The 25,318-nt window shown below is 37.7% G+C and overlaps 1 protein-coding gene across 1 annotated transcript; it reads left to right on the plus strand.

The window, feature by feature from the left end:
- The first annotated feature begins 1,692 nt into the window (after positions 1-1,692).
- On the plus strand, positions 1,693-16,467 carry LOC134329597 (NACHT, LRR and PYD domains-containing protein 9-like). The gene is made up of 9 exons (XM_063010876.1): positions 1,693-1,739; positions 3,153-3,269; positions 3,639-3,702; positions 7,449-7,647; positions 7,973-9,740; positions 12,987-13,160; positions 14,929-15,102; positions 15,356-15,532; positions 15,789-16,467. The coding sequence occupies exons 1-9, from the start codon at positions 1,693-1,695 to the stop codon at positions 15,793-15,795; spliced, it is 2,727 nt and encodes a 908-aa protein (XP_062866946.1). The 3' UTR covers positions 15,796-16,467.
- Positions 16,468-25,318: the final 8,851 nt, after the last annotated feature.

Consider the following 25,318-nt stretch of genomic DNA (forward strand, 5'->3'; position numbering starts at 1 on the left):
GTAGAGATAAAGAAACACAGTTTAGTGTGCAAAGTTTTTAGATTAAAATGCAGTGATCATACAAATTTATACGGTTACAGCTGCAAACTGAACAAACGTGTCACAAAGCAGCAACCAGTTTAAAATAACAAGATGCATATGGCTTGCTGCCCATGTGCCGGAGGGATGTTTATCCATGTGTGTTTGTAAAATTCATTTCACAAATACATTTACAGCTTGTAGAAATTTGTACCCACTAGGTCAAAAAAGCATTTGTAAAAAAAAAAAAAAAAAAAGCATTTTGCAGAAGATTTGGAAAAGAATGGACATAAGCAAAACAGTGTTTAAGGTTAGAAGAATCACAGACCATAATATTGGCAACCACTTATTTATTTATGTTTGTAAAAGTTGTGTCACCTGACCTGCTGACATCAGATCTATAATGCCTGTGCAATTACATACTGAACCTTGTCACGTTAAAAAGGAAGAGCCATTAGATTGTGTGCTACACAATGTTGTGACTAAAATAATCTCAGCGGTGCTATTAGCCGGTTAGGTGTCTACACAGACATAACTGACTATGTCGTAAAGGAAGGAATTGGCTGAACAACCTAGCCATTTGGAAGTGCCACTCTCAAGCCCGGATAAAATAGGAAGGGTTGCATCAGGAAGGACATTTGGTGTAAAAAACCTTAATAGGGTTTACTCTGCCAACTAAGTGTTGTCTGCCTGTATTAAATGTGCTTTAACCTCCTTAAAAACAAAATCCTTTGCAATGTGCATGGATTAACTCTGTGTGTCTCTGTGTGTTGTACACACACAGTTGCAGCCCTTTCACCCCTCCTTTGCATGGTAAACTCATTGTGTAAACTCATCTGACATGTGTAAACTCATCTGACTACAGCACAAATATTTATTTATAACATACCTAACATAATATAATTATAACATGCCCAAATACTTTTGGCTGTATAGTGTAATGCAGTCTGAACCATCCTCTCATTAGACTGCAGTCAGAGTAATTACAGATGAAGCCAGATACTGCAACAGGAAAATACTTTCTATATTCGTGTATATTTGTAAGGCAGTGCGGTGGTGCAGTGGGTAAGTCTGTTGTCTCACAGCAAGAAGGACCTGGGTTCGATTTCTCCCTGTGTTCATGTGGGTTTTCTTCATATGCTCTGGTGTCCTCCCACAAGTCCAAAGACATACATTCTGGCTAACTCCTAAGTGTGAGTGTGTGTTTGTGTCTGCCCTGTAATAGCTTGGTGGATTGTTCAGGGTGTTTCCTGGCTTTTTGTTTCTGTGTTGCGCTCAGAGAAGCTGAACCCACTGTGACCATGACCAGGATAAAGTGGTGGCAAAAAAATATGAAAATGAATGAATGTATATTTATGTCTAATAATATTTTATATCTGTCATTTATTCAATCAGTGTTTTTATTAAAAGAAATTAGTGCGTGGGTAGTAGTATAGTGTGTATAGTATCTGTCTGTTAGTGTGTGTGTGACAGAGAGAGTACAGGTGTGTACAGGTGTGTACCTGTACTGTAGCCCCTCCCCTTCTCCTCCTCTGCTGGATAAACCAGTTCAAGGAGAAAAGGAGATGTGTGTGAATCTTATGAATCTACACTTAATAAGGAAGAATTCTGTTGTGCTGCAGTGTTTCTCTACATGTGTGAGCAGCTTCAAAGCTTCAATCTGCAAGAAGAAACATGAGCTCTAAAAGGAATCTTTCTAACAGACTGAGAAAAGTCCGGAGGTGAGTGAATTTATATATTAAAATTCTCACTAAATTCTATTACTGATCTGAACTGAATTTACTGCGAAGCTTTTTCAACAATAATAAAAAAAAATAATACAGTGTTACCTTGGCGTTGAGTTTAAAAGGCATTGGGTTTTAATGGAAAATCTGTTAATGTGTTCCATGGTCCCGTGGAACTGCATATATTTTAGGCAAATGTAAAATAATAGGCAAGGCTGGAAACCACATGGACCCCTAAGACAGTTCTGCATACTTTAATAGATATACTCACATGGGTTTGGGAGTGCTTCATACATCAGTTCTGTGCCAAAATATCTGTGAGTTTTCTTGACCTAAGCTCAACTCAGATAAGCAGAAAGACAGTAAAATGTGCTGTAGTCAGATGAGTTCACATTTAGGCTTGTTTTTTTTTTTTAAATGGACTTGAGTTCTCAGTACCAACAACAAAAAGGACCATCCAGGCTGGTATCAGTGAAAGGTGCAAAAGCCAACGTCTGTCACAATACGGTATACATCAGTGCCCATGGCATGGGTGAATTCATATGTGTAAAGGTAGCACCGACAATGAGGCGTGGAATTTTAGAGAGACACATTATGCCATTAAGGAAACATCTGGTACATCTGGTAAGTCCATGATTATGTCAGCCAAGGTGTATATGCCTGACTGGTCTGTCTGCATTCCAGATCTATTATTGAAAATGATTGGTGCATCGTGAAAAGGAGAATCAGTCAACAGCGCCCTTGTCCCAACTTTAATGCAGGCATTAAACTCAAAATTTTATTTTTGTTTACATTTCTAAAATATAATCAGTGAAAACATTAAGAATTCTAAGAAATGACAGATCATTTTGTCTATGTACAAAGTGAAAGACATGGTTTGGTTTGATGAATTAGGTGTGGAGGAACTCCAGTGATCTACACACAGCTTTGACCCCAAACATTAAACACTTTTGACATTCATATGAAATGAAGATTGACTAACTGGGCACAAATTCTTATAAATATTTTTTGGCTTCATATTAAATACATTTCATATTTATAATATATAATAATAATAATAATAATAATATATATATATATATATATATATATATATATATATATATATATATATATATAGTATATATATATTGCACGTGGCTCTGTCGATTTTAAGAGTTACATAGAACAAAAAGTGCAAGACAATACAATATACACAGTGCAGATAAACAACAGTACAGTAAATACAAAAATGCCTACAATAAATACAAAAGACATTTCAAAGGTTATGTTTGGTTTATTAGACTCACCTTGTACTTTGTATCTAATTTTCACAGTGATGTCATCAGATTATTATTAGAAAGGTGAAAGTAAAATTGTTGTATAACAGAAGACCTGCAGAACAGAAATGTATCTTTTGTTGTATTTCAGTCTGATTCAAGGTGAGGGATCAGACTCACCTGAACCCAGCTGTGTGTCCATGAAGAGTGATCGGTCAATGGAAGAAACACCAAATTTCAGTGACAGAGACCATTCTACTGATCTGAGGTGAGAATTATTTTAGGAAATGTGACTCTAAAAAACTCATATTCCTTATCCCAAATGTAGGGGTTACTTGATCAGGTTTTACTGTTTTAATAAAGCTCTTGCCATTACAATTTCCACATGATTTCAATATTATATGCAATATAAGTTTGATAATCACAACTCCTCTAGGTCAGCATTGTATTTTATACTCTGTTAGGTACTTCGCTCCCAGTCCCACCTGATTAAATTCATTAACTTTAACTTGTTTCTGAAAGCTGACACTTGGACAGCAATATGATGATGTTAAACCGCTGCAGGACATTTATTGCCGTTTACTGTGCAGATGTGAAAATGTTGTATTTACATTAAACTCAATGCTTTGGTTTACAGAAACCAAGAGAAATTAAAGAAATCACAAAGAAGCAGTAGAAACAAGTTGGATTCCATATTTAAGGTGTGTATCGGAGTCTTTGTGTTGAACTGGTGTGTGATAAGGCACATCTACAAAAATGTATTCATCTTGATATTGCAGGAACTTCCACATTCATACTAGCAGCAGTAATGTGATGCTTAATCAACAGTTTATCTATTGTACTCATCAGCCATCTACAGTCTGTGCCAAAATCATTTATCATTTATCATCAAATTTATTTGTGGTTAATCAGCTAGATCTTATGTAAAATGAATGTGAAAGAAATGTATTTGTTATCCTAAAAATGTATTAAAAAAAAAAAAAAAGCTTATTTAAAGTATATATTTCATAATATGGAAAGATGGTACACAGCTTCATTACCATGCCGATTCTATACCCAAGTGTAACGTGGGGCTAGGACGAGACAGACGGGCGGACACACACGCAGAGATGCGAAAACAAAACCAAAATGTATTAAAAACAAGAGACAGGACAAACAGTACAAACAAGGCTAAATCAGACTAAACACAGCTAAACAAGTCTAACAAAGGCAAAACAGGCTAACTAAAGGCAGAACAAGGCTAAGAGGGCTAACTAGGGCTAACTAAGGCTAACATGGCTAAAGGAACAGAATAAACTAAACAGACCAGATGGCATGGAGCATGGAGCATGGAGCATGGAGCATGGAGCATGGAGCATGGAGCATGGAGCATGGAGCACAGCAACCTGCCAAACAACCAGAGTCACACAAAAATAGTTCCCAAAGTCTGTGCTCCAGCTCACCTCTTAAATAGAGGGCAGCTGGAGCTAATTAGTCACAGGGAACCAATCAGGAACGGGGGTGTGGCAAGAGACTGAGGGGAGAGAGGCGTGGCACACAGGAGCACCAGAGCACACAGAGGCTCAAAGTGTGACACCAAGAGCCAAAAATTAGAAAAAAATCAGAGGCAAAAGAAAGCCAAAGGAAACAAATATTAGTTGCACTGAATTAAAACCAATAAACTAAAAAGAAAGAATCTAATGACCCAAGGCGGAATGATTATACAGTAGCTCTACAGTGTGAGTTAGAAAACACCACAAGTTGTTTAAAGTGACAAACGAGATCGGTCTACTAAACATGTACGCAGATGAGAGAGCTTTGTTGGAACTGTGATCTAGTATGATAGATCACAGTTACTTGATCCACCAACACAATCTATCAATGCTTTTCTTTCTAAACCTAACTAGTTAATCGACTCCTAAAATCGATTCACTGTTTAATTTAATGTTTGAATTTGTAATGCAACTGGATATTACTATCGAGCAGAGATATTTTCAGAGATATGTTCACAAGTCACAAGTCTGTATGTTTACATAAAAAACACCAACAGATTAGCAACTGTATTTTGCCATTTTACTTAGTGCCTTTACTTTTTTAGTCATTGTGCAAACGAATGTAATTTCCGTTACAAGAAGGTACCAGTTAAAAGCTTCAACTGATAAGTTTTGTTTTCATTGCAAAACAAAAGCGCACGATAAATCACGGCACAGCGGCCAAAATCCAAAACACAGCAAAAAAACACTGCATACCTTAGCTTAAGTTCTTCCAGATGCTATTAAACTTATAACCGTGTGTCCCATTAGGAATAAAATCCGTTATTTTGTAAATGTGTGCTTATAATTAAAAACCTCCAAACTTTTCCCGGTTGTGAAGTAAAACAGGAACTCGTTAGAAAGCCAATCAAGCGTTTCACTGACACATCATCTGTGTGACGCAAACTGAATAATGCAAATAACAGCATTTTTTTACTAAAAATTAAAATCAGAAGGTCTGATTGGTTCAGAAAGCGCTCTTTCAACCATTAGCCTCAATTCTGTAGGAGCGTTACTTTCACCTCAGTTGTTCCTGTGAGATGCACTATGTAGGGTATTCCACCATTTTAAGTGAGATTTCAATCCAAAGGTAACGAAAATGTTCAAATGAAGTGAACTTCAAACTGTGTAGGGAGACGCTTCATCACTACGCTGAAAGCTGGCTGTAACATTTACCCATTGCGTGCATTGCAGATATATAATATCTTTTCATGGGACAAAACTATAGAAATGCAACTTGGATATAACTTAGAGTAGTCAGTGTACAGCAGTATAGATTTACTGTCTTCTGAAAATAACTCAACACACAGCCATTAATGTCTAAATAGCTGGCAACACAAGTGAGTACACCCCACAGTGAACATGTCCAAATTGTGCCCAAATGTCAATATTTTGTGTGACCACCACTATTATCTATCACTGCCTTAACCCTCTTGGGCATGGAATTCACCAGAGCTGCACAGGTTGCTACTGGAATCCTCTTCCACTCCTCCATGATGACATCACAGAGCTGGTGGATGTTAGACACCTTGTGCTTCTCCACCTTCCACTTGAGGATGCCCCACAGGTGCTCAATTGGGTTTAGTCCATCACCTTTATCTTCAGCTTCCTTCAGCAAGGCAGTTGTCAGCTTGGAGGTTGTGTTTGGGGTCGTTATCGTGTTGGAAAACTGCCATGCGGCCCAGTTTCCGAAGGGAGAGGATCATGCTCTGCTTCAGAATGTCACAGTACATGTTGGAATTCATGTTTCCCCTCAATTAACCGCAGCTCCCCAGTGCCAGCAGCACTCATGCAGCTTTCTTCTGGGATGACGGCCATGCAGACCGAGTTGCTGCAGTGTGCGGCGTATGGTCTGAGCACTGACAGGCTGACCTCCCACTTTGTCAACCTCTGCAGCAATGCTAGCAGCACTCATATGCCTATTTTTTAAGCCAACCTCTGGATATGACGCTGAACACGTGGACTTCTTTGATCGACCCTGGCGAGGCCTGATCCAAGTGGAACCTGTCCTGGAAAACCGTTGTATGACCTTGGCCACTGTGCTGTAGCTTAGTTTCATGGTGTTAGCAATCTTCTTATAGCCTATGCCATCTTTGTGGAGAGCAACAATTCTATTTCTCTTTGCCATGAGGTGCCATGTTGAATATCAAGTGGCCAGTATGAGAGAATTGTACCCAAAACACCAAATTTAACAGCCCTGCTCCCCATTTACACCTGGAACCTTGACACATGACACCAGGGAAGGACAACAACACAATTGGGCACAATTTAGACATGTTGTTTAAATAAAATAAAATTTTTAATCACACGATTTTTATTGGGCTATGTTTGTGCCACTTTAAACATATGTCACTGTTGTAATTTGCGCTGCTTTACCACAACAACATTGTGTTTATAGTGTTTATATCTTTGGAGCACGGATTTGTCTCATCAGGCCTCTGTGTGCACGGATACGCATTACAGGCTAAATGAGCTCAAACTCAGTCTAACTTTATTTCAGATGAAATTGGATAAAAAGCTCATGAACTGTACACGCCGTGGGAACATTAAAACATGTAGTTCTAAAACAACTACTACTAGTTGTCCTGCACACCTCCACACTGGTGAAAGAGAGTGTTGCAGGTCGATTTGTTGAAGTATTTTACTTTAGGTTAGCACTCTTAAAAATCCACAGACATTCTAATTTCAATTTTTTTTTATTTTTTTTTTTTACTTTATGTTAAAATTCTTTTGTTTGACTGTGGTATAAATATACAGTTCTCTGACTTGAAACAAATTAAAAGCTGTAAGGTAAGCAGAAGAAGAGAATCCACAAGAGAGTAACTCACAGCCTGTAGAATCTGGATCTTTTCACCTATTTCTATCCATGGTGCCAATCATTTTGGAGCTGACTGTACCAATATAGGTTTAACATTTTTATATCCAATTTCTGTCAGGAGCTGGAGCAGAAAATCATCACTCTGTTGAAAAATGAGCTGAACAAATATAAGAAGATACTGAGTCCAGATTACCCAGAATGCTCTGCGGTGAAGGATGAGGAGGATCAATGTAGTTTCCTAGAGGAGGCACTGAAGATCACACTACATGTCCTGAAGAAGATGAATCAGACAGATTTAGCCAACACACTGCAGACAAGTAAGAGCTGCTGGTTTTATTCCATCACTTTCATTTGAAAAGAACAACAATATAAAGTTGTTTTAATTAAAAACTACAGCAATTTCTTTAAAAACAGAGAAATTATCATAATTTACAAACCTTTAAACGGTAGTATAAGTGTATAATACTGGAATGTGTCGTACTGCAGGTCCATATTCAGTTCATCTTTCTAATACTAATGAAAACAATATGAGCAGCAAACTAAAAGAGATGATCAGACTTAAGATTCAATTAGTAAAGAATATTTGATTTTATATTGTTTCACATATTTAAATATTTATCTTCATTCACTTCTGCTTATTAGAGCTGGTCTCCGTTTATCAGAAGAACCTCAAAACCAAGATGATAGAGAAATATAAAAGAATTAATGAGGGAATCTCACAGGATGGATCATCAGTTCTCCTGAGTGAGATCTACACAGAGCTCTACATCACAGAGGGTTGGAGTGGAGACGTCAATAATGAACATGAGGTGAGACAGATTGAAGCGGCATCCAGGAGACCAGCAGCACAGGAGATTCCCATCAAATGCAATAACCTCATCAAAGACACGTCCATCAGAACTGTGCTGACTAAAGGAATCGCTGGGATTGGAAAAACAGTCTCAGTGCAGAAGTTCATTATGGACTGGGCTGAAGGAAAAGCAAATCATGACGTCGTCTTCATACTTCCACTTCCTTTTAGAGAGCTGAACTTGATGAAGCAGGAAAATCTCAGTCTGATGGAACTTCTTCAGCAGTTTTTCCCAGAAATCAGAAGTCTTCCATCATTAGACTGTGCTGCTTATAAAGTTTTGTTCATCTTTGATGGTCTGGATGAGTGTCGACTTCCTCTAGATTTTCAGAAGAATAAGATTTTGTGTGATGTAACAGAATCAGCCTCAGTGGATGTGCTGCTGACAAACCTCATCAAGGGAAACCTACTTCCTTCTGCTCACCTCTGGATCACCTCTCGACCAGCTGCAGCCAATCAGATCCCTCCTGAGTGTGTAGACCAGGTAACAGAGGTACGAGGGTTCAGTGACCCTCAGACGGAGGAGTACTTCAGGAAAAGGATCAGTGATGAGAACCTGGCTAGTAAAATCATCACTCACATAAAGTCATCAAGAAGCCTCTACATCATGTGTCACATTCCAGTTTTCTGCTGGATCTCATCCTCTGTTCTAGAGAGAATTCTGGATGGAGCTGAGGGGAAAGAGATCCCCAAAACTCTGACTCAAATGTTCACTTACTTCCTGATCTTTCAGATAAAACACAAGGAACAAAAGTACCATGAGAAATCTGACCCTGATCCACACCAGACCAGAGAGACGATACTGGCACTGGGAAAACTGGCCTTCCAACAGCTGGAGAAAGGAAACCTGATCTTCTATGAGGAAGACCTGACAGAGTGTGGCATTGATGTCAAAAACACATCAGTGTACTCAAAAGTCTGCACCCAGATCTTCAAAAAAGAGGCTGGGCTGCACCTGGGTCAGGTCTTCAGCTTTGTGCACCTGAGTGTTCAGGAGTTTCTGGCTGCTTTATATGTATTTCTTACCTTCATCAACAAAAACAGAAATGTGCTGGTGAAGAAACACACTAGAATTTTTAACATCTGTATAAACTCTATGTCTGACTTTATGAAGAGTGCAGTGGACAAGGCCTTACAAAGTAAGAATGGACACCTGGATCTTTTCCTCCGCTTCCTCCTGGGTCTCTCACTGGAGTCCAATCAGACTCTCTTACGAGGCCTACTGCCACAAACAGGAAGTAGCTCTTACAACAAAGAGGAAACAGTCAGGTACATCAAGGAAAAGATCAGTGAGAACCCCTCTCCAGAGAAATCCATCAATCTGTTCCACTGTCTGAATGAACTGAACAATGATTCTCTAGTGCAGGAAGTACAACAATACCTGAACAGAAGAGGTTTTATTGATCCCGATGAGCTCTCTCCTGCACAGTGGTCGGCTCTGGTATTTGTGTTGCTGAACTCAGATCAGGAGCTGGATGAGTTTGATTTGAGGAAATATTATCCATCACATGAAGGTCTTCTGAAGATGCTGCTAGTGGTGAAAGCTTCTAGAAAAGCTGAGTGAGTCATTTATTATTAAATGTTTGATTTACGGGTTTTTCACTAAAACACTAATGATTAGATTTATGAAGCTGAAAAGGTGAAGAACTAAAGTGTTGCAGTTTGATCTCAAAATGTGTCTGAAACTTACATCTAATTTAATAATATTAAATGTGAAATGGTGGAAAAAATCATCAACCACAGAGCTCCAAAAACATCAGGACTAAATGTAATAGAGACAAATTAATAACAAGTAACAAAGAAAGAAATGCATTAATAATAGACAATCTTTTTAAATAAAGACACTCATGTTAGCATGAAGGAGGCGCTCAGGTGATACTGTGTAATAATCAGATCGTATTGCTGTTCGACAGTATCATCAATGAGACGTGGAGTAAACAGAGCTCAGTTTACATAAACATGACATGTAAATTACGTTTAGACTTGTGCACTAGTTTTATACAGAATGTAGAATTTCACCTGAAAGCAGGAGCAGAAGTACAGTGGTGCTTGAAAGTTTGTGAACCCTTTAGTTTTCTATATTTCTGCATAAATATGACCTAAAACATCATCAGATTTTCACACAAGTCCTAAAAGTAGATAAAGAGAACCCAGTTAAACAAATGAGACAAAAAATATTGTACTTGGTTATTTATTTATTGAGGAAAATGATCCAATATTACATATTTGTGAGTGGCAAAAGTATGTGAACCTTTGCTTTCAGTATCTGGTGTGACCCCCCTTTGCAGCAATAACTGCAACTAAACGTTTCCGGTAACTGTTGATCAGTCCTGCACACCGGCTTGGAGGAATTTTAGCCCATTCCTCCATACAGAACAGCCTTAACTCTGGGATGTTGGTGGGTTTCCTCACATTAACTGCTCGCTTCAGGTCTTTCAACAACATTTTGATTGGATTAAGGTCAGGACTTTGACTTGGCCATTCCAAAACATTAACTTTATTCTTCTTTAACCATTCTTTGTAGAACGACTTGTGTGCTTAGGGTCGTTGTTTTGCTGCATGACCCACCTTCTCTTGAGATTCAGTTCATGGACAGATGTCCTGACATTTTCCTTAAGAATTTTCTGATATAATTCAGAATTCATTGTTCCATCAATGATGGCAAGCCGTCCTGGCCCAGATGCAGCAAAACAGGCCCAAACCATGATACTACCACCACCATGTTTCACAGATGGGATAAGGTTCTTATGCTGGAATGCAGTGTTTTCCTTTCTCCAAACATAACGCTTTTCATTTAAACCAAAAAGTTCTATTTTGCTCTCATCCGTCCACAAAACATTCTTCCAATAGCCTTCTGGCTTGTCCACGTGATCTGTAGCAAACTGCAGACGAGCAGCAATGTGCTTTTTGGAGAGCAGTGGCTTTCTCCTTGCAACCCTGCCATGCACACCATTGTTGTTCAGTGTTCTCCTGATGGTGGACTCATGAACCTTAACATTAGCCAATGTGAGAGAGGCCTTCAGTTGCTTAGAAGTTACCCCGGGGTCCTTTGTGACCTCGCCGACTATTACACGCCTTGCTCTTGGAGTGATCTTTGTTGGTCGACCACTCCTGGGGAGGGTAACAATGGTTTTGAATTTCCTCCATTTGTACACAATCTGTCTGACTGTGGATTGGTGGAGTCCAAACTCTTTAGAGATAGTTTTGTAACCTTTCCAGCCTGATGAGCATCAACAACTCTTTTTCTGAGGTCCTCAGAAATCTCCTTTGTTTGTGCCATGATACACTACCACAAACATGTGTTGTGAGGAGCAGATTTTGCTAGATCCCTGTTCTTTAAATAAAACAGGGTGCCCACTCACACCTGATTGTCATCCCATTGATTGAAAACACCTGACTCTAATTTCACCTTCAAATTAACTGCGAATCCTAGTGGTTCACATACTTTTGCCACTCACAAATATGTAATATTGGATAATTTTCCTCAATAAATAAATGACCAAGTACAATATTTTTGTCTCATTTGTTTAACTGGGTTCTCTTTATCTACTTTTAGGACTTGTGTGAAAATCTGGTGATGTTTTAGGTAAAAATTTTGCAGAAATATAGAAAACTCTAAAGGGTTCACAAACTTTCAAGCACCACTGTATTTGTACCTCTAACCCTGAATGTTAGTGACAGCAGTTTCTACGTAGAGCTTCCTGATAATAATTATTTCCCAGTTGTGCTGTGCAGAAATACAGCAGTGAGAGTGAAACCTTTACAGAGTAAAATAGTGAGTAATTATGGAATGTAAATTTAATTTAGATCAAATGATTGAACCATTTCATACTGGTCAGGACCATGGTGGATCCAGTGCTACTCGAAAACACTTGCAAGGACGTAGGAACACACACACACACACACACACACACACACACAATTAATTTATAATCGGTTTGTAACATTGTATAAATTCTCAGTCACTACACGGCTATAGTTAGCGCTTTCACTATTTTGTAATGTGTAGAAATGTGAAGCTCCGCCCCTTTGTAAATCATATTTCTGTCCAGGCTGGATGATTGTAATCTAACAGAGGAAAGTTGTGAAGTTCTGTCCTCAGTTCTCAGTTTAAACTCCTCCAGTCTAAAACATCTGATCCTGAGTAACAATAACCTGAAGGATTCAGGAGTGAAGCTGCTCTCTGCTGGACTGGAGAATCCACACTGTAAACTGGAGATACTGGAGTAAGATCTTCACTTTCACAAAGTTTTATACACATTTATTCATTTACACTAATCACTTCATCCTGGGAAACAATCAGTGTAAACAAATAAACCATCTCAGGGTGACACACACACACACACTCACACTTTTAGAGAAAAGGTTAAAATGATTACTGATTCAGCATCATTAGTTCAACTGCTTTCACTTTTATCTGCACTGCAGTCTGGGTAATATTGTAGCGACCCGCTGCTGTGGACAAGAAGGGGTCAGAGCTTTACCCAGAAGGACTTGGGGCTGTGGTGTCAAGATCTACCGTGACCGTGTTGTTCAGCGCTGGAAATGGGCTGGCTACGCGAGACATGCATCATCAGCTGTAGGCTGTGCAGCTATGAGCTGTGTGGTTGTGTGAATGTGGTATGAATGTCTATGTGTGTCAATGGGTGTTTGACCACATATTCACAGAAGAAGCACTTCCCATCCCATTTCGTCTTCGACGCCATAGAAACGCTACAATATTATCAGATCTGCTACTTGGATTCCACTTACTGCTGCAGGGTGACGTCTTTCATTTCTCTGATTGATCTGATTATTTCTCTCCAGGTTGTGGAAGTGTAATTTAACAGAGGAAAGTTGTGAAGTTCTGTCCTCAGCTCTCAGTTTAAACTCCTCCAGTCTGAAACATCTGAACCTGAGTAACAATAAACTGAAGGATTCAGGAGTGAAGCTGCTCTCTGCTGGACTGGAGAATCCACACTGTAAACTGGAGATACTGGAGTAAGATCTTTACTTTCACACTGTAGATACAGAAGATCTGTTCTAATTAAAAGCATCATTTAAACCAGAAAATGAATGTCACAGACAATGTTTAGGAGTCGTCATACATCATCACATCCTAGCAAGATTGTTTCTTTTACTTTCGTTTCTAGTCAGGAATAAAACTTTTTTGTTATAATGCATGCACAATCACAGATCCACAGTTAGTGGAAACAGACATTTTAAAAATAATAATTATACATTATTACATAGATTTGTTTGCTTGAAATACAGTGAACAGTAGAACATTTAATTATTATTAATTGAACAAATGTTTGACAAATAAAACAATGTAAAGTGTTTCTCCATATTATACTCTACAGCAGAGGTCACTAACAGGCGGACCGCGGTCCGGACCCAGAAGCTGTCCCATACGGACCCGGACCGTGTGGGTTTACTCTGGGCTCCGGTTTCCTCCCACAGTCCAAAGACATGCAAGTGAGGTGAATTGGAGACACTAAATTGTCCATGATTGTGTTTGATATAACCTTGTGAACTGATGAATCTTGTGTAATGAGTAACTACCGTTCCTGTCATGAATGTAATCAAAGTGTAAAACATGACATTAAAATAGCAATGAACATTTGATTAGACAGTCAGTTATTGATTACATGCAGATGTTGATACAACTACTAGGCTACTTATATACAAGTATAATATATATATATATATATATATATATATATATATATATTTATATATATATATATATATATATATATATATATATATAGTTAAACATTCCGGATTTTTGCTTCAAGAAATTTTCTCTAACTGGACCTCTTTAAATTTTAGTTGAATACCCCTGCTCTACAGTATAGAGTGAGCATTTTAAACATTAAACAGAGCCGAAACTGTTTTGTGTTTGTAATGAATAAAGAGAAAATACTGATCTATTATTTCTCTCCAGGTTGGTGTGGTGTAATCTAACAGAGGAAAGTTGTGAAGTTCTGTCCTCAGTTCTCAGTTTAAACTCCTCCAGTCTGAAACATCTGAACCTGGATTACAATAAACTGAAGGATTCAGGAGTGAAGCTGCTCTCTGCTGGACTGGAGAATCCACACTGTAAACTGGAGATACTGGAGTAAGATCTTCACTTTCACTTTGGAGTAAGATCTGTTTCACTCTGAAGCATCATTTTAATAACAACAACCTTAGCGGTTGTTGTATGTGATTCTTCATACGTCATCACATCCTAGCATGGTTCTTTACTGCAGCTCACTAGCTTACCTGAGATTGGATCCTGAACTAGGATCTAATTGAAGGTGGTGATTAAAGTTGTTTGTTTAGTTCACTGTTAGCAAGCTAAGCTTAGAATGTAAACAATAAATCCATCATTGTAAAACATCTGGTAATCTGATTCCCCCTCTCTGATTATGAAGCACCTTTAATTAAACTAGAACTGAAATCCCAGGTTCCACTGGTTGGTGTTTGAGAGGGTTTTTGGTTTTGAATGTGTAGATGTCGTAGTATGATTGTTTCTAAATGACCAGTTGACCATCTAACAAAGATCTACTGAATATTCCACATGTGAATTTTGAAAACCCACTTTAAGTCTGAAATCACATTTTACACTCATTTTGCTGATTCAGCATCATCAATTCAACTGCTTTCACTTCTTTCTGCAATGCAGTCTGGGTAATATTATCAGATCTGCTAATTGAATTCCACCTACTGCTGCAGGGTGACGTCTTTTATTTCTCTGATTGATCTGATTATTTTTCTCCAGGTTGTGGAATTGTGATCTAACAGAGGAAAGTTGTGAAGTTCTGTCCTCAGTTCTCAGTTTAAACTCCTCCAGTCTGAAACATCTGAACCTGAGTTACAATAAACTGAAGAATTCAGGAGTGAAGCTGCTCTCTGCTGGACTGGAGAATCCACACTGTAAACTGGAAAAACTGGAGTAAGATCTTTACTTTCACACTGTAGATACAGAAGATCATTCATACAGAAGCTGTTATTGATGTGTGTTAGAGTTTGCTGTTTTACTAACTTTGCCCCATACAAGATAAAACACTTTATCATTAATATAATAGAATAGTTTTACATGTTGAAGATTTCTCAGTGTTGGTGTCTGGTTGTGGATCTGAATGGAGATGGAGGAGGAGGTGGGAGAAGATGATGTATGATTTTTATTAAATTATTTTTTTCTGCAGGTTAAATTGCTGCAGTGTTACAGATGAAGGTTTTACTGCTCTGGCTTCAGCTCTGAAATCAAATCCATCATCACATCTGAGAGAGCTGCATCTGACCGAAAATTATTCAGGAGAATCAGGAGTAAAACTACTCAAACATCTACAGGAGGATCCACAATGTAACCTGGAAGAGCTACAGTGAGTTACTGTTGCTTTATACACAGACAAAACTAAACACACACACACACACACACACACACACACACGTTACATACACATGCAAGGGTATGTCTTTCTTATTGTATCTCATCTGTATTAGGGTTTTTTAGTATACAATGAATCAGGTAAAATGTTCTATCATTGTTCCAGCTGGTATCTGTGTGTGCTGATGTTTATACTGGTTCAAGTCTGATAGGTGACAGAAACATCTGATCATGTCTGATCTCTTCTACAGCATCTGATTGTAACACATTGAATTAAGAGAAGAAGAAGATGAAGAGCAGTGGAGATAAACACCATCTACTCTTCACACTGGGATTCTACAAGGTGACGCTTTTTTCAGCTTCTTACTGCTCATAGCGGTAAACAAAAGCTTTCTAAAAAGGAAGTTGTGCTCCTCTCATAACATCACTTCCTGTACAAGATCAACACTCTCAAATCCACTCTGAAGTCCTGATGGACATTCATCTCCCCCTTCTATACATCACTGCTGAAGTAATGGGATTGGAGAGTCCATCAGGTGTCTGGTACCATCTGTATTAATCTGGTACACTGGACAGGGATTAGGGCTGCAAAATGGTTTAAGGGTCCATGAGGACTGCTTTACAAAACCCTGCATTAGCTTGATGCATTAGCATGCTGTTCACTGGCCTGTAATGAAGATGTTTAAAGCCACTGGAGATGTTGAGATTCTGCTTGGAGGAGAACATGAGGAGGATTACTCGAGTGGCCAGAGAATCTCCAAGGATCTTTACTGGGAAATAACAGACGTTAGTGAGGTCTCGCGGTCAGAACGTCTTCCTACATAACCACAAGATATTTACCACATTTTCCAGTTTTCTCTATTTATGCATTGCTGCATATGCACACTTGTACTGTATGTATCAGACAATAAAACAAATTTTTTTTTTAAATGATGTGTGTGGATCTATGAGGAAAAGTAACCGCACCCTTAGCTACTAAATCAACCAGTTAACCCAGTTCTATTAACTATTTGGTTTAAATAAAACCTTTGTGGTAGCAGGCAGCAGAGATTTAAACTCAGATGTGAAACAAAATTATTGAAATCTACCAGTTTGAAATAGAATACAAAGCCATTACTTAAGCTCTGGGACTCCAACAAACCACAGTAAAAGCCATTATCCACAAATGGAAAAAAACCTTAAACATTTGCCATCACTTTAAACTTTACTAACTTAAGGGGCCCTAATTTGTTTGATCAGCAATGCCTTACATCTGATGTGTCATAAAGCATAAACTAAACATTATGTGAATTGGTGGGCTTCTCAATATATACTGTAGGTGCACATTATATGCAGTATGAGAATATAAAAAATATATAAAAATATATTTAAGTGTATTTCAATAACCCCATTAAGGCTTAAGCCGCAAGACCAGCCTTACAAATTAGGGTTCATGGGGAACATTTTTGAAGGAAGGGGGAGGAGAGCCGGCATTCTTATTATTTTTTTTGTTTGTTTTTCTTCTGCCATGGGAGTCTACTGCAGTAAAAGTTGTGACATTTGGCACACAGTCTTTGGGGGCATTCCTCTAAAATTTTTCATCAAGTTTCATGTCAGCACCTTATAACCTCTAGCGCCACCATTGGGTCAAATTTGGAGGTGCATTTACCCATGCTACTCATGAATCAGAAGGTTGATTTTCAAATCTGAGGTACCATTGGCATGAGTAAAAGTGGGGTTGGTAAAGGATATACCCATGGCTGTGATGGCATGCCTCTGGGATTGTGCTTTTACTGGTGCCATATTGCTTAAGCATTCCACTAAACTTACCTGTTATGGATCTGATTGTGAGCCTATCTGCAGCTGGTTTGACTGTTCGGATTAAGTCTTTTACTTGGGAAGAGCGCTTTCCACTCAGGGAGTGGGTACTGCAGTAGTCCCGTCCATGCACTTCCTCAGTTAGGTCACCAACAAATTTTGAGATACTTGAGCATGTTCCAGACATCTCTCCAAATAGTGGGGTCTTTAACTGATGTTTTAAGGGTCTGAAACCAAGCACAGTATTTAGAATGATATGTTCTTATTGCCAATATGTTAAACATAATATGTCTAGTTTATTTTTATTTAACCTAAATGTGTAAAGTAAAAGGACACCAAACTACTAGTGTTACGACCCAGTCTAGGGGAATGGCCGTAACATTAATAAAGATATGTGGAGAGGTGGGAGGAAAACAAAACAGAGCAAAAGATGACAACTGAGTTGCAAAGAAATGTAATCAAAACAACTGATGTGATATTTAGTGCAAAAGCAAAACAAATAAAAGCAGTAAGTGGTTATATGACAACAAACTATTTACAGCGTTATTTACACCGTCACACTATTTACAACAGAAATCACAAAACACAAACATAAACCCAGGTAAGCTAACCACTAAGTTTGTACAAAGCTGCACAACACGCAGAAATCTCCATTCTAACCAGCGTGAGAACACGAGCAGCAGAACATTTCTAACTCCTGCCTCTGCTTCAGGATCCGCCGCGAGGATTGGTTGATGGAACCTGCCACGCTGCAATCGATTCGCTGCTGTTCGCTCAGCATCTGAGCGGATCCTCGATCCATTGGTGGATCCTATTAAAGTGACAGGAACAGCGAAACCAAAATAATAATGATGATGATGATGATGATGATGATGATGATAATAATAATAAAGATAATGATAATAATAATTAATGACAATAATGCTAATGATAATAATAATAATAATAATGATAATAATAATAATAATTATTAATAATAATAATAATAATAATGAAAGTGATGATAATAATAATAATAATGATAATAATGATAATAATGATAAAGATAATAATGATAATAATGACAATAATAATAATAATATGATAATAATGATAAAGATAACAATGATGATAATAATAATAATAATAATAATAATAATAATAATAAAAGCTGCCCTGTGTTTCCTCTAATTGCATTTATTATAAGCTAAACTGAAAAACCAAATTAAAATATTCAACATTTAACTGACTTTTAAAGGGGAGTTTAAAATTATGTACAAACATCATCCCCTAGTGGTATTAGAAAGAAGTTACATCTTGTAGATTGGGTCAGGATTTGTGACTTGAATTGTTAATATTGTTGTTGTTATTCTAATCTTTTTTTATTATTTTGTTGTTGTTGATATCAATATTAGTTATTCACTTTTCATTATTATTAATTGTTGCTGTTGTGTTTGTTGTTTTTTAAAACAATTACTTTGGTCTTTTACTTGAGATTTTTGCTTACGTAAACAATGTCTGAAAAATGACAAACTTGATTAGTTTGTAATATGTGTTAAGATGATAAATGAACATAAACACTTCATTTTTAAGTTTTTGTTAATTGATTCATTTATTTATTTTTGGTTTCAAAACAACTTCGCAAGAAAAAAATAAAAATAAAAGGAAGAGAGAGTTAAATGCTCTTCTGTCTCAAGTGTTTTTGTTAGGTGTAGCAGGCAGGCACGTGCACAGATAGAACCCTAGTGGTGCTCAAGCACCTGCCCTTTTGCCCTGGATGAGAAAAGTGGCCTTTCTGCTGGAGCCCAATTTTTTTTTTCTACATTCATCATTATTTAAAAATAAAAATTACCCTCTCTGTCATCAATTCCCCTCAAAAGTGTTTTGATATCTGACGGGCATTTATTTGAGTTCTTGTGAGAATTCTGCCCCAATCTGATCCGCAGCGCGCACAAGCTCCCGCCTTGCCCCTCCCTCCTCCTCCTCTGGTTAGCACTCATGCAGTGCTGAGCGCCAGGCCAAACCACTGCTACACACTTCTCCTTTGACCCGCAGCATCAGACAGACAGGTAATGACAGTGTTTCATACAAAGAGCATCCATGCATAACGCATAGCCTACATGTTTTTTACTCATGAGTCATGAAATACGTGATTTTAAAGCCTTGTCCAGCTGTTTACTGACGTTTGTCATGTTTAATGAAGGGGGAGGGGGACAAACTGCAGCAGACAAACAGAGAATTTAAACACTGTTTTACAAATTAGACAAGTTCACTAGTTTTGTTTCATTTAAAATCTTACTTATATTGATGTGAAAGCCTGAAGAAAAATATTTTATAATTACAGCATCCTGGCCAAAACGCTGTGTAAGAAAAGTCACCTTTAGTCAAGGAGTTATTTTCATGCAAGCATTTATACTTCAACAGTTGAGGTTTACAGACAGGTACGTGCACAGATAGACCCCTAGTGGTGCTCAAGCACCTGCCCTTTTGCCCTGGGTGAGAAAAGTGCCCTTTCTGCTGGAGCCCAATTTTTTTCTACATTCATCAATATTTAAAAATAAAAATTACCCTCTCTGTCATCAATTCCCCCCAAAAGTTCTTGTGAGAATTCTGCCCCAATCAGATCCCCTCCCTGCCCCTACCTCTACCTCCTCCTCCTCCTCCTCCGGTTAGCACTCATGCAGTGCTGAGCGCCAGGCCAAACCGCTGCTACACACTTACTACAGACAGGTAATGACAGTGTTTCATACAAAGAGCATCCATGCATAACACATAGCCAACATGTTCTGTACTCATGAGTCATGAAAAACAAAGCCTTGTCCTGCTGTTTACTGACGTTTGTCATGTTTAATGAAGGTGGAGGGGGATAAACTGCAGCAGACAGACAGACAGAGAATTTAAAGACAGTTTTACTGTTTTACAAATTAGATAAGTTCACTAGTTTTGTTTCATTTAAAATCTTACTTATTTTGATGTGAAAGCCTGAAGAAAAAAAAGCATGAGCACAAACATTTTGCAGGAGAATGTCAAGTTTAATATTCAACATTCGTTTAACATTCGCTTTTCCGATCTATATAAATGGTTGAAAAAACACCTAACATCTACTTATTTTACAAATTCTTAAACAGATTAAAGTAGGCTACATACTACAAAAACTATTTTATAATAATTTTAAGGTTAAATGTATTTATTTAAAGAAAAAATAAAATGAAACCGCTGATCAAGCGCCAACTTCAGCTAAAGCGTTAGGGAGCGTCATAAAACTAACAGAAAAACGTAGGAAACATTTACTCTGCACTTATTACAGAGAAATAAATCCATTCAAATCTTTTAATATATTGATGGAATCATGTCAAACTATTTTTTATAAACACATATTAATGTTCCTCACAACCTACAAACCTTGTTTTGTGATTACTGCTTTTATTTTTAATTTATTTTAATCCATAACAAGTGTATATCAGGGATAAATCAATTAAACGCTGATGTAATTTAATATAATAAAGTCAAACTAATTGACTTATACACATTAATATTCCTCACAACCTACAAACCTTGTTTTATAGATAATGCTTTTATTTAAATTTTATTTTAATTTATAGTTAAAATCAGTAAATCCATAGTACTTGTATATTGTAACTAAAATAATCTATTAAACTCTGATATGATTTAATATAATAAACCCAAACTATTTTGTATATACACATATTAATGTTCCACACAACCTACAAACCTTGTTTTATAGATAATACCTTTATTTTTATTTAGAGTTAAGATCAATAAATCCATAATATTTTTATATTGGAGACAAATAAATCTATTAAACTCTAATATAATTTATTATAATAATGTCAAACTATTTTTAATATACACTTATTAATGTCCCTCACACCCTACAAACTTTGTTTTATGAATACTGCTTTTATTTCAAGTCAAGTAGCTCTCACAGTAAAGTGTTGAAAATAGATACAAACATACAATATTTTATAATTACAGCATCCTGGCCAAAACACCTTGTGTAGGAAAAGTCACCTTTAGTCAAGGAGTTATTTTCATGCAAGCATTTATTCTTCAACAGTTGAGGTTTACAAATGAGGAATAATTAACATTACAAACTAATATATGTAGAACGCTAAATATAATGCTCTATGATATAGAACAGCATATAAAAAATAATGAATAAATAGGAAAATGTTATTTAGCTGTTTATTTGATTTTATTGGCATAATAAAAGGCCCATTGTTAACATTAACTACCCAAAGTGGGTTTCTGATTTGAAATCAAAGGTAGGTCTTAAGTTGAGCTACATGACAGTCTGGTGAGGTAAATTGATACTAGTAATGGTATATTATTAGTGTAATGCTTCAACTCTATCAGAAAACAGTAAAATGATGTATACTGTGTTCTCCCCTTTATGGAGATTCAGTAAGTCACTCTTGATTATTATGCACAACATTGATTTATCTCATTTACAAATTTTGCAGCATAATGCCAAGAAAAGAAAGGTTACAAAAGCAGAAAGAAAAGGAACTACAGCAAGCAGCTCAGGGTAGCAGCTCTCTTTTATCCTGGATTAGGCCATCTTCCAGTAAAGCATTTGAGGGAGATGTATCAGTATCAGTTGTTTGGTTATTAAAAAGCGTGCACAATATGGCCTTGTTTTTGCCTGTTTTTCATTCATTTATGCAATTTGATAATTTGAGTTATTTGATTAGATGTGTATTGATTGTGTTAACAAAATAAATATATAAGTTAAATATTCTACTGTTTTTTTTTTTTATTAATAATTTTGGCGAAGGGTGCCCCTTTTTTTTTGGCTTGAGCACCTGCCCCCAAAAATGTCTGTGCACGTGCCTGCCTAACAGACTGCAACTGCTCTCATCAATTCAAAACCGCATTATTTCTGTTTATCCTCAATAAAAGTGTTAGGCGGTTAGGGTTGCACCTATAAAAAATATAACAGGTCTTACACCGTCATAGGAACATGATCAAAATCAAAAACAAACCAGCAGAATCTCACAATCAAATTTATGCTGTCCGTTTTACTTAAATAAATACTCAAAAATAATGAACATAAAAAAATCACAATATTTCATATTGCTTTGCTATCGTTGCAAAATGAAAGCCAACCATAAACAGCAAAACCGCGACCCAGATCAGTCACACAGCAACAGAAAATCATAACCACTTATCTGCTTACCTGATCTATATCCATGTGTTGTTCCATTTGGGATATAATCCACTTTATATAAGACCATCTTGTATGTTTCCAGAATATATAAATCCATACCCAACTGTTTTATACACCTAACTAATGAAAACTAGATTTCTTATCTCGGATTTCCCGGTAAAAAGCTTAAATTGGTGATTCGTTCACTAAACTGTCATTTATAGAACAATTAATGAAGAAAGAGATTGAAATTCCACCCAGAATGTGAAGCTCTGATTGCTTTATACATCTGAATCTCTTCACCAAATGAACCGATTCATGGAGTTGTTTATGCACAACATCATAATGAAACGAAGTGAGTCGTTTCTGACTCGTTAACACAGTGATTCAGTTCGCAGCCCGACTCTAAAGAACACAAATGTGTAAATGCTCAGCGGGCCGGATCAAACAGTTTAATGTCGAGTTTTTAATTGATGTTATTTAAAATGAAGCGAATTACAATTCTTAATACAAAACATACTTAAGTAAAAGTAAAATTACAGGCTGTAAAATCTACTTTAAAAAGTACAAGTACACAACAAAACTACTCAATTACAGTAACGCGAGTAAATGTAATTTGTTACTTTCCACCTCTGGAAATAAACTATGAATTTGTTTAATGATGTTAAATCTGATTGGTTCATGGCACGTATGTTTTAACGCAGAAACAAACTACACAAGAGGCACATCTACACAAGAGAGGATTTTTCTGACACTTAATGCAATGCAACCACAGTCATGGCTGGATTACTGACCGGGCCAGCGCCCAGGGGCCCTTGAGGTCAGGGGGCCCCGGGGGGGGCCCTGGCCCAAAACATTTTGCGATGCCTATCAACATTTATGATACAATATATTTTTATTTCCGAGGGCCCTCCATTTTAAGGATCCTCTGACTATTAGGGACTTTGACCCCAGGGCCTCTTGGGGGCCCTAGCCATGCTTTTGGGGCCCCTAGCCATGCTTTTGGGCCCTAGCCATGCTTTTGGGGGCCCTAGCCATGCTTTTGGGCCCTAGCCATGCTTTTGGGCCCTTTATGAAAATGGATGAGGCGTTGTGGCACTGCTCTGACTTCGACTTCTGGCTATTAGGGGTCCTAGGAAAGAGGGGGACATATTTTTAGAGGGCCCTGGTTATGAGAGCCCCTACCAGGGGGCCCTAGAGAAGAGCAGGGCATACCATTAGAGGGCCCTTGATCACGAGGGCCCCTGCTATGGGGCCCTTACCTTCCATAGAAGTCGTTTACCATGGCTCCTTGACTTTCTAGGGACCTACAAATTGCCAGGCAAGCTACCATATTTCATAACAGACGTTTTGTTGCAAATATGCGATTCAGGCCCTTACTTAATGTTTCTGAATTTGTATTGTTTTTAAATTATTATGTTCAATTTCTCTTAAGTGCAGAGACACAAATTAATTTAGCAATTTTGCAATTATTTAAATTTAAGACAAGCAATTTGTCTGATGAATGCTATCTTTGACACCGATTAAATTGAGTGAATTTGGCCAAGGGTGTGATTTCACTTATGTGAAAACAACAAGCCATTTGACTAGTTTCATGTTTCCCCTTTAATAAACAACAGTAAAGAGGGGAGTGTGGAGCATAGGGCTTGCATGCTAGCATTATATAATCGCTCCAGAGGCACAGCAACAATTGATTCTGATATTGTCAAACAAATTGATGCAGAAAGACAATACTGGCGGGAAGTTTTGAAAAGAGTTGTTGCAGTCATCCAGTTTTTGGGGGAGAGGGGACTTGCTTTCAGGGGAGATGATGAGCTATTAGGATCAGCCCACAATGGTAATTTTTTGGGCATCACAGAACTCTTAGCCAAATTTGACCCATTCCTAGCTGAGCACTTCCAAAGGTTTGGAGGTAGGGGAAAAGGTTCTGTGTCCTACTTATCATCGACAGTGTGTGAAGAATTTATCCATTTGATGGGACAGAGAACAAAGCAGGCAATTGTTAATGAGATCAAAGAATCAAAATACTTCTCTGTTATAGTTGACTCCACTCCAGACCTTGCTCATGTGGACCAACTTACTTTTATTTTCAGGTTTGTTAATAATGACGGACATGTAGTTGAGCGTTTTCTAGCTTTTGAGCCTATTGAAAACCATAGTGGGGACAGTTTGGCAGAGTGTGTCGTTGCTATGGTGGAGAATCTGGGCCTAGACTTATCCAACTGTATAGGCCAGTCATATGATAATGCAAGTAACATGTCGGGAAAGTACAATGGAGTCCAAGCTCATCTTAAACAAAGAAACCCTTTGATTTGTTATGTCCCCTGTGCAGCACATTCACTGAATTTAGTTGGTGTCAATGCTGTTGACAGTAGCCCAGAAGCTGGACGTTTTTTTGACTTTGTACAGGCAATGTACACATTTTGTGCATCATCTACACACAGGTGGGGAAAGGTTTTCCGTGATACTGATATCAAACTCACACTGAAATCACTGTCAGGTACTCGATAAAGCGCACGAGCTGAGTCAACTAAGGCTCTTTGGAAATATTATGCACAACTGAGAGAGGCATTGAATGATATGTCTAAAGATATGGAGGAGAAATGTGTAACTCGAAGTGAAGCCTCTGCACTCTGTGACAAATTGGACACATTGGATAGGGCCTTCTCTTCTCACTCTTTGCCCAGGGGCCCAGACTATCCTTAATCCGTCCTTGACCACAGTACGTCTCTTCCCTGTAGTGTTTTTGTGTGTTAGCAGTCCGAGGGATGCAAAGTGTAAGTTTTTTAATACATTTTAGACTGGGGTGACTCGAGATTTTGAATACCTTTAAAG

Source organism: Trichomycterus rosablanca, chromosome 15 (assembly GCF_030014385.1).
Source record: "Trichomycterus rosablanca isolate fTriRos1 chromosome 15, fTriRos1.hap1, whole genome shotgun sequence".
Taxonomy (NCBI): Eukaryota; Metazoa; Chordata; class Actinopteri; order Siluriformes; family Trichomycteridae; genus Trichomycterus; species Trichomycterus rosablanca.